Raw genomic sequence first — 9,587 nt, 5'->3', positions numbered from 1 at the left:
CCATGACTTGCTTGCTGGACAATTGCCTCTGCCCGCGAGGTGAAAGGCCGTGCAAAACCGTCCCTGGGAGGGGGGAGGGAGGGCTCGACGCAGGCCTGAAATTTTTGTCGTCCGGCGAGTAAATAGTCAAAGGCGCAAATGATGACGACGGTCTTGATCGAGACGTCTACGGACCCGAACCCGCAAAAATCACAGGCCCGAAACCAAGACCGCAAAGAACGAGTCCGTCGTCAACGATGCGCGGAAACCGATATCGCTGGCACGGTGGGCCTTCCCACAGGTTTCAGTACGGACCCTCCCGATCCAGAATGAATTGAAGGCACTGAGACCGCCATGTTACAACGATGGCAACATGAAAGACCGGACTGCCCCAAAGTCTTTCCTTCGAAAAGAAACAGTCACGACATTCGTGTTGCACTTGCCGACACCTTTGCGATCAGACATTTAAGATGCTCTGGATAAGCCGAAACCTTGGCTCCATCTTTTCGTCCTGCAACTGCGCCGTGCTCATCGAATAAGGGAGGATGGTTTGCAAGCCTTCGGTACCACACCCCTCGCTCGTCTGATCCCCATGCTAAGCCGCATCAATTATCAGGCCTCTCGCTTCGAATGGCGGTTCGACGGAAAGCATATCGGCCTTGTCCATTGTATCGCGGGATGCTCCCAAACTTTCCAGAGTGCCAACGTAGACGAGACATATATGTGTCTTTGGCCTGCCGGGAGTCCGAGAAAGTGCGCCGACAGTGTCAGCCTAAGCAGCTCACTCATGTCCCGTCCAGAGCATCATGTCTTTGACAGCCCAAAATAGGCAGTTGGGGCCTTTATTTTAGGAATACCGCCAAACTCTTAGGACCATGTCGGCGGCACACTTGTCTTTCCAACGAATGACTGACCAGCTGAGTACTGGGCTGGCACACGATGAGCCTCAGACATAGAGTGTACAGCCCGGGATATAAATTGAAACGTTCACCAGGATGTGTGCATTTCTGAACTGATCTAGGGTCATGGGGCAACTTTGGAATCGGCTCTAGATGTAGTGGTTAACGGTTAGAGACCAAAATGCCAGCTGAGTGAAATCGCCATGATGATATGAGATCTCGTATGAAGGCACTGTTGAGTGTCCAGTGGATTGGGGTATAATGTGGGTCGGTACTGAGCAGTACACTAGTTGTCGCTGGCACGTGATCTCGCGTTCATCTGCGTCAGACCCCGTCGCGTCAGTCCCCGCGGTCCGGGGCTATGACGACACTCACTTTGAAATCGAGAAATACCGAGCCCAGGCGAAGGCCCAATCAATTGCACGCATACACGGCCAGTTTTGATGCTCGAAAAAGTTTTCCTGACTCTAGGAAAACAGTAGCTGGGTGCACCAGGAGAAGGAAACGACACAATGCCCGCACGTAAGCGCCGCGCCGAGTCGCCGGCTGCGGCGGATGAGCCGCGCCGACGGTCCGGGCGGATCTCGAGCACGCCCAAGAAGAGCAAGTACTTTGAGGATGGGAACGATGACGACGATGATTTTGATGGAGACGCGAAGCCTGAGGATGAGAGTGACGAGGAAGAGAGTGAAGGTGAGGATGAGGACGAGGAGGTGCAACCCAAGAAGCGCGGCCGGGGACGGCCGGCTGGCAAGGCTGTCAAACCCAAGTCTAAAGCGCAACCCCGAGCTGTCAAAGCCAAGTCTGTGAAGACGCAGAAGGTCGAGGATGTTGAGGACGAATACCAGGACGAGAAACCCGACGAAGACGACGAGGAGGAGGAAGAGGAAGAGGATGACGAGGATGGGAGGAAGGTCACCATCATCCCGCTCGAGAAGCTGCGGCCGCTTGGCGGAGTCGATTATGCGGATGAGACTGTGCACAAGAATACTCTCTTGTTTCTCAAGGATCTGAAGGCCCACAACCAGAGATCGTGGCTTAAAGGTGCGGTTCATCCTACCCCCCGCTCCCCTTTTCGTCATTAATGTGAATACTAACGTACTCCAGCCCACGACGGCGAATACAGGCGCTCGCTCAAGGACTGGAACTCATTTGTCGAGTCGGTCACCCCCAAGATCACGGAGGTGGACTTCACTGTCCCCGAGTTGCCGGCCAAGGATCTCGTTTTCCGCATCCATCGCGACATTCGCTTTAGCAAGGACCCGACTCCTTACAAGGTAAGCTCCCACCCTTCCCCCGCTCATATGCCCGCCCATGGCTGTGACCCGAGATATATATGCTAAAAACCGAGCCAAACAGCCGCACTTCTCCGCTGCATGGTCCAGGACGGGCAAAAAGGGCCCGTATGCCTGCTACTACATCCACCTCGAGCCAGGCTCGTGCTTCATCGGCGGCGGCCTGTGGTGTCCCGAGGCATCTCACCTGCAGAAGCTGAGGCAGAGCATCGACGAGCGGCCGCAGCGGTGGCGAAGGGTGCTGAACGACGAGAGGTTCAAGAGGACCTTCTTGCCCAAGACGGCGAAGAAGGGGGGCGAAGAGGCATCGCTGAAGGCGTTTGCCGAGACCAACAAAGGAAACGCGCTGAAGACCAAGCCCAAGGTATGTCTTGCATTCGGAGCGGGGTTGAAAGGTTGGGCACAACCTAGTGGAGTGTCCGAGGCTGACGAAAGGCGATGCAGGGCTACCTGGCAGACCACCGTGACATTGAGCTGCTGAAGCTGCGCAATTTCACAATCAGCAAGAAGGTGGACGACCAGACGTTCTCCGAGGAGGACGCTCAAGAGAAGGTCTGCGAGATCATCGCCGCCATGCACCCGTTTGTGAGTCTGGGCACCGAGGAGCTGCGGCTGCTCATATAATGACGTCTGTATTCTGGACTGACGCGGAGAGCAGATTACGTTTTTGAACAGAATTGTCATGCCCGATTTCAATCTGGACGACGATGAAGACGACAGCGACGATGAAGATGGCGAAGACGATGCCGAGAATGGCCAGGAAAATGGGGATGCCGACGAGAATGGCGACGCGGAAGAAGAGACCGGAGACGAGGATGACGAAGAGGGTAAGGACTGGAGCACCCACAAGTTCTGAGTCCTCGTTTGGGGTGGGCGAGGAGGTTCTGTTGATATTGGTTGATATTGGTTGTGAGGCGGCCACTGCCATTTAGTTCAAGTTGGATGTTTTCTGTGTGTCCTCCACAATATGAAGTGTTGGTTTCCCCAGGTCCCGCGCACAGGACTACCAATAGTCTTGCGATTCATATGCCGGCTTTGACCGCACATGCTGTGCCATTTACAAAAGCATTTATTTGCCCGACCAAGTGGACCCCGTGAGTGAGATGTTGGCTTGCGCCGAATTGCCAAGGCTCGGGTCGAGGAGGAACCCGGCGAACCTTGATCGATCAGTTGAACATAAAACCGTCTAAACGACGACATACATTGACGCCCTCACAGTGTCACTTGGAAAACTCGACCGCCGCCAGCGAAAATTGCCCCCTTGGACGTGTCATGACGCATTTTGCAGCGCTATTAGTGTCGTTATTGCTACGTATAGAAGCCAATTATGTATATATACGGTGAAATAAGCAAACATCGACCTTTCCTAGAACCGAAATCCCTCCCCCCCCCAAACACCTCGCTGGCGCGGCGTGCTTTTCGGCAACGCGCCCGCCTACAGCCAGGTGTAGCACTCGTCGGCGACGGGGACCTCGACGCTGTAGAGCTCCTGCGACCACCACTGGGTCGCGAAGCCGATGACGCTGAAGAAGAAGTCGCTCTTGATGGCGAAGCCCTCCTGGCAGCCCGTGTTGTCCTGGCCGATGCCGATGCCGCCGGTGCCGGCGCCCTGGCTCGCCGACAGGGTGAAGTCGTTGACGAGCTTGGAGCGCGAGGTGACGCCGGAGCTCAGGTCGATGGCGCCGCCGAGGATCTCGAAGACGAGCTGGACGCCGAGGTCGACGTAGGGGTTCACGCCGACGGCGGCCTTCTCCGAGATGTTGGCGTTGGCGGTCCAGACGGGGTCCCAGCCGGTGGCGGTGGACAGGGACGAGTTCACGAGGTCGAGGTGCAGCTTGGCGTCGGGGAAGGACAGGCCGAGGTCGGCGGTGACGCTGGCGGCGGCGTCGGCCTCGAGCTCGACGCCGATGGCGAAGCCGAGGGCGGGGCCGAGCTTGATGATGCCGGGGATGTCGACGAAGTTGTAGCCGAGGTCCTCGGGGTCGTAGGTGAAGTTGCCCGAGTAGGGCGCCTTGACGTCGACGGTGAGGCCGAGGGCGGCCGCGAAGGTGGTGTCGATGTCGAGGGCGAGCTGCTCGACCTGCGGGGGGATGATGGTGTACTTGAGCTTGCCGGAGAAGGTCATGTTGGAGGTGAGGGAGGCCTCGTCGGCGGTGATGGCGACGTAGGGGTCGTAGGTGAAGAGCGTCGTCGCCGCGGGGAGGGCGAGGGTGTTCGTGATGTGCACGCCGTTGTCATCCCACTTGATGTCGCGCTTGGCGGCGGCGGGGTTCTGGACGGGGACGTTGGAGAAGGAGATCTCCGTCGAGGCTGGGTTCGACGGTTAACACCCACTGGGAGAATGAGGGAGGGGGGTGAGGAGGCAGCGGATCAATTACTTACTAGCCGTGTTGGCGATGTCGCTCTTGTGAGCGTTGGCAACGACCTGGAGCGAGGCGGCGTCCCAGGAGACGGTGTCGACGAGGAAGAAGCCGCGCTCGTTGTCGACGTCGCAGTTGCCGAGGTGGTTGGTGACCAGGACGAAGTCGTCGAGGGCCTCCCACGCCTGAGAGGTCCGTTCAAAGGCGGCCGTCTCGTTGAAGGTGACGGTGATGCTCACGTCCGCGCAGGCGACGGCGGCGATGGCCTCGACCTCCTCGAGGACCACCGAGGGGTACTTCATGGCCAGCGTGACGCTGACGAGGCTCTCATCCTTGGCGCCGTAGTTGAGCGTGATGTCCTTGGAGGGGACGAGGTTGGCCGGGTCCGCCTTGTTGCACCCCGGGCGCAGGACGGGCCGGAGCAGGGTGGTCGTGTTGGTGGCGCTCGCCGCGGCGGCAAGGGCGAGAGTGAGGAGGGCGAGCATCTCGGCGGTTAATGAGTGAGTGACCTATTGGGGATGAAGGCTGGCGAGCAGAGTCCGAGGTGCGGGATGAGATGGGTTCATATAGACGGCCGGCTGAGATGGAGGCATATTGGGGACATATGCTGCACCGTCTCGGCGACCGGCAGGCGGGAAATGGGCAACTAGCATCACCGCCTCTACGATCCTATCCAACCCTCTCCACAGTGCGCTGCATGTGTCATGCAGTAGTGCCCGCCCCGGATGGTCTCACCGTTCAAGAAGCATCACGCAGGCCTGAAAGGGGGCATCGTCGTCTCATTTTACATCACATCCAATGCACCCTCTCGCACGCGTGCGGCGTAGACGCCGGGCGCGCCCCCACCCCCCACCGCTGCGCGAGTCAAGAAGAGGTACCAATGGGCAACTCAAGGTTATCGTCTTTATCAATAAATCCCGCCGTGCTGCAACCCAAGTGCCTGATTTAATGTCGCATCGAACAGAGGGGTCTCAACTCTGTTTATTTGTTCCAGCGGGGAGTTACGGGGAGAGGCTTTCGGCCGAGCACTGGGCGATGGACCCGTGCCCCGTGAGCGGCGCTCTCATTGGAGGAAGCTCCCGGCATATGAATATGGGCAGTGAGCAATATTAGCACATGCCGCCGAGGGATAGCGGGACAGTAGCATCTCCGGCGGGGGCCCATCGGGGCGAGAGCCCGGAATGGCGCTTTGCGGGGGCCTTGGGGGCCCGGGCGCCGTTCCCAAAAGGGGATTGCGGCCGCGACGGGACCCAAGAACGGGAGGTCGGTAACCGATTTCGGAAGTTCGGAAAAGGGACAAGGGATTTCTGTAATAACTGAGCAGCTTCGTGGCAGCGGAAGTGGGAAGACGTTCACGGTTTGCTCGACTCGTTATCATTAAAATCTAGGCAAGACGCTTTGCTAGGTGACTGTTTGTTCCAAACCGGCGACAGACATGAGCTGCTTACCACCTACGCACCCCCCACGCAGCGGGGTATCCCTCGAATGAAACCGACGAACTTGGAAAGGGGGGGAGGGGAGGGAAATGACGAAAGAAACTGATAAGGCATCACCATCTTGGCTCTGATCTCTCGACCGCGGGGGTCTCGAGCGCGTTCTTGTCGGCGAACGGGTCGTCGTCGTCTTCCTCTTCCGAGTCCGGCTCAGCGGGCCGGGCAGGGGGCCTCGGTGGCTTCGCCGGAGCAGGGGCCGGGACTGGAGGGGACGGCCTCGACATTGGGGCCGGGCGTGGTGGTGCAGGCGGACGGGGCGGTTGCACTGGGGCAATGCTCAGGCCCGAGACATCGGGGGGAGGTGGGGACATGGACTGCTTGCCCTTTTCAGAGACCACTGCAAATTGTTAGCATAAGCTGTGGCAGCCCAGGAGGAAAAGAAAAATGATGGGCTTACTTCGGTAGATGTGAGCCTGTTCGGCGAGCTCGTCGTCCGAGTCACTATCGGCGTCGATGGATCGGTCCAGCTGCTCGAAAGTCATGAGTGCCGTGACAAGCTCGTCGTTGGCTCTGAGAAGACTGCCCAGCCATTCCTCCGATTCAACGTGATGGATCTGAAAGGTCGTTAGTTGAGGAAACGTCATGGCGCCATGTTGACAAGGACTCACGTAGCGGAGGATCTTGCGTCTCAGCTGCTTGCAGCCTTCAAACTGCTGGACGGCCTGGGCGTTCTCCGAGATGCGCTCCCTCTCTCGGTTGATGCTCTGAAGGGTGTTGTTCAGGTTGGTAGTGGCAATGGAACTCTCGGCAATGGCGCCCTTCATCTGCTCCTTCTCGAGCTCCAGGTTAAAGGGCTTCCGCTTGCCCTTCTTGTCCTTGTCCTTCTTCTTCTTGTCCTTGGAAGATCCAAAGAAGGAACCGCCAGAAAGGGATGAAGATTTGGAGTGGCTAGACGAGTTGACGGTGCTTGAAGTTGGCCCCAGCGGCGTTTGGTGGGGTCGGGAGGACTCGCCGGCGCGCTCGGTGGGCGAAGGGGGCTTGTCGTCCACCTCCTCGCCGAACGGGTTCTCGGTCTCCCGGACAGCCTTGGACCTTTCCTGGGTGGCGGCGACCTTGCGTTTGGGCAATTCCTGGGCGGCGTGTTAGTTGTTGCCACGAGCGTCGAGCGACTGGCTTACCTGGTGCAGCTTGGCAATGCGCTCCAAGCCCGGCGTGCTCTTGTACTGGGACCAGCTTCGAAACAGCTCGATGCACTTCTTCTTGACATCGGGGTCAGACAAGTCAGAAGTGCCGCAGACCCTCAGCCGCTCCAGAAGCGGCTCATCGGCGAAGGCGCGCTGGAATCGAGGGCCGGCGTTCTGAATCAGGCCGTCCAGAATGGTCAAGGCTCTGAGCTGGCGATGGGCGTTGCCGTACTTGAGCTTCTTGCGGATGGCGCGGGCAGCTTCGACGGGACCGGACGCTTGCAGCTTGATAACCTCGACAAGATCGGGAATGCCGCTCAAATCATCCTCGTCATACGTCTCGCTGGTGAGCGTCTCGATGCTCACCGTGACGGCGGAGTAGGGCTTCTTCTGTTGAAAGGTTAGTGCGGCTCATGAGAGGTGAGAGGTGGCCGTGGTCGGCGGGGTTTGCAAGGCATCGCAAAGCGCATGATAGGTGTATGTGCTGCGAACTTCACACAGCAACCCTCAAGGCAGGCAGGTGATTCGTTTGGACGCGGCGGATTCCCACCCAGGCCATGGCATGGCTTGCCGATGTCTCCGATAGTGGAAACGTGAGGGGTCACGCGTACCTGAGAAAACATGGCGTCGGGGATGGAGGATTGAATGTGTCGTATCTCCAAAGTCAAAATAGTGGCATCTAGATCTAGACTTTGCAAAGGGACGTCGTCGGCGGTGGCGCGACCGAAGGCAATCGCTGGCCGTCAATGAGGGGTTTGGAGGGGATCGCCGCCAGGCAGCGGAAAGGGCCAGTGCGATTGTCGGAGGTTGCTGATGGCGCGAAGGATGCGACCCGGAGCAAGGAGATGGTGGCCGGTTAGGTCGATCAGATGTGCGGCGACGTGGTGAATGATGAACTATCCGTCGTCAGGATCGGGCTCCGGGTCGGGCTCGGGAGAGGGAATGTGCATGAGGTGGGTGATGAGTGAGGGACGAGGCGGGCGTGGTGGGGCAGGGAGGGCACCATTTCGAGCTTGGCTCCGCGGGGTGTCTTGGTGTCGCAACGCAGCCAGCTTCAAGCAAAGCAGGTGCGCGGTGCGCGTGAGCTGGCCCCGCTGACGTAGTGTGAGCCACAAAGCCGTGGAACCGACCCTGAACAGGGGACCTTGTTCTTCAGGTTTTCCCAAGCAGAAACACGACCGGCCGGCCAAACAAAGGAGAACACAAACGTAAACACAGCCTACATGCCCTGATAACTCTGTATATGCTCATTAATATACATGTGTGTGTGTGTGCGCGCGCACCGGTTTCAATTTGGCACAATCAGCAAGGTTTCCGTCTAAGTTTTAGTCCTAGGAAGGGTACACGACTGATTGAAGATGCACAATATCATAATTATAGACCAATGGCTGATTGCATTGTGCGACCCCCTCTCCCCTCGATCCCTTTGCCTTTACGTCTTGTAACTGGAACTGTAGGCCTTGGCTCCTGTTCTGACGAAACAAGCTCTCGCACATGCGCATGAAGCACGGCCTATTTTGCTTGCCATCGGCCAGCTGGCTCCAGCCCTGTGGAGCCTTGTCCTATTACGGGTAAGTTCAGTATCAGAGCTCCCTCTCGGTGCCGTGATCTAGACTGGCCAATCACCATCTCCACGCGAATCTAAGCATCATGTGACCCTAACAATTGCTCCAACGCTCAACTGTGTGCCCTGTTTGTTACTTAAATCCGAAAGATAATTGCGTTAACATACTACGCTACTCACTAATTATCAATTTGGGCAGGAATCAGAACATGAATCTCAGAGCAAGGAATTGAGACCCAACAGCACCCTTTCAACCGACCAGGAAGGGGGCTCAGACACGGCGGAATCTCCTTCGCTGAAAAGATTATCGTCGTAGAAATCGTCTCCCCATCCTAAATCGAAGGTCGCATCGTTGGGCGTGCAACAAAGCAACCTCTTCCTCGACCCTAAGACAATATTGGCTTACCAGAGTGCCGAATGTCTTCATCTCACAGCAGAAGACCTTCCTTCCACGGCTGCACTGGCCGTCGCTGCTCTCTCCTGATTATTTGCCCATAAAAGGCTCCTCGCTGAACCAATCCTTTGTAATAGCTTCTAGCGACGGCTCTATTGCGGGTCGCGAAATCCATGGCAGCAAGCGCTGCCGTGGTCCCTCTGCCGAGGGTGCCGATGGTGAGCGTTGTGATGTCGCACTCCATGACCTGGAGGATGGCCAACATGACGAGCGAGTGCATACACTTGTTTCATTCGGTGACGTACTATAGACTGGCAGTGAATGAGGTGTACACCCAAGCAACAATGCAGCTCATGAATTCGTCGGGAAGCCTTGCCGTGCTTTATCTTGTGAAGCTTAATTCTGGAATCTCTTAAGATGTACACTATCTGCATGTCACCGTTTGATTGCCAAACTGTGTAACTCTCTCTCTCTCTCTC

At 57.5% G+C, this 9,587-nt stretch overlaps 3 protein-coding genes across 3 annotated transcripts; 1 reads left to right on the top strand and 2 right to left on the bottom strand.

Moving 5' to 3' along the window:
- Positions 1-1,390: 1,390 nt before the first annotated feature.
- Positions 1,391-3,029, top strand: EsH8_VI_001233 (DUF2461 domain-containing protein; the record flags this gene model as incomplete). The annotated part of the gene is made up of 5 exons (XM_083272486.1): positions 1,391-1,922; positions 1,986-2,155; positions 2,238-2,537; positions 2,618-2,758; positions 2,832-3,029. The coding sequence occupies 5 exons, from the start codon at positions 1,391-1,393 to the stop codon at positions 3,027-3,029; spliced, it is 1,341 nt and encodes a 446-aa protein (XP_083127660.1).
- A 579-nt stretch (positions 3,030-3,608) lies between these two features.
- On the bottom strand, positions 3,609-5,018 carry EsH8_VI_001232 (uncharacterized protein; the record flags this gene model as incomplete). Its single annotated transcript, XM_083272485.1, has 2 exons — positions 3,609-4,483; positions 4,556-5,018. The coding sequence occupies 2 exons, from the start codon at positions 5,016-5,018 to the stop codon at positions 3,609-3,611; spliced, it is 1,338 nt and encodes a 445-aa protein (XP_083127659.1).
- Positions 5,019-6,082: 1,064 nt separating this feature from the next.
- Positions 6,083-7,773, bottom strand: EsH8_VI_001231 (LSB5 family protein; the record flags this gene model as incomplete). The annotated part of the gene is made up of 5 exons (XM_083272484.1): positions 6,083-6,363; positions 6,424-6,580; positions 6,635-7,096; positions 7,145-7,540; positions 7,762-7,773. 5 exons carry the CDS (start codon positions 7,771-7,773, stop codon positions 6,083-6,085), a joined length of 1,308 nt encoding a protein of 435 aa, XP_083127658.1.
- Between the last annotated feature and the right edge of the window lie 1,814 nt (positions 7,774-9,587).

This window comes from Colletotrichum jinshuiense, chromosome 6 (genome assembly GCF_051148585.1).
Source record: "Colletotrichum jinshuiense chromosome 6, complete sequence".
Lineage (NCBI taxonomy): Eukaryota > Fungi > Ascomycota > Sordariomycetes > Glomerellales > Glomerellaceae > Colletotrichum > Colletotrichum jinshuiense.
Note: the sequence above shows the minus strand (reverse complement) of the source record. Positions and strands in the feature narration are given on the sequence as shown.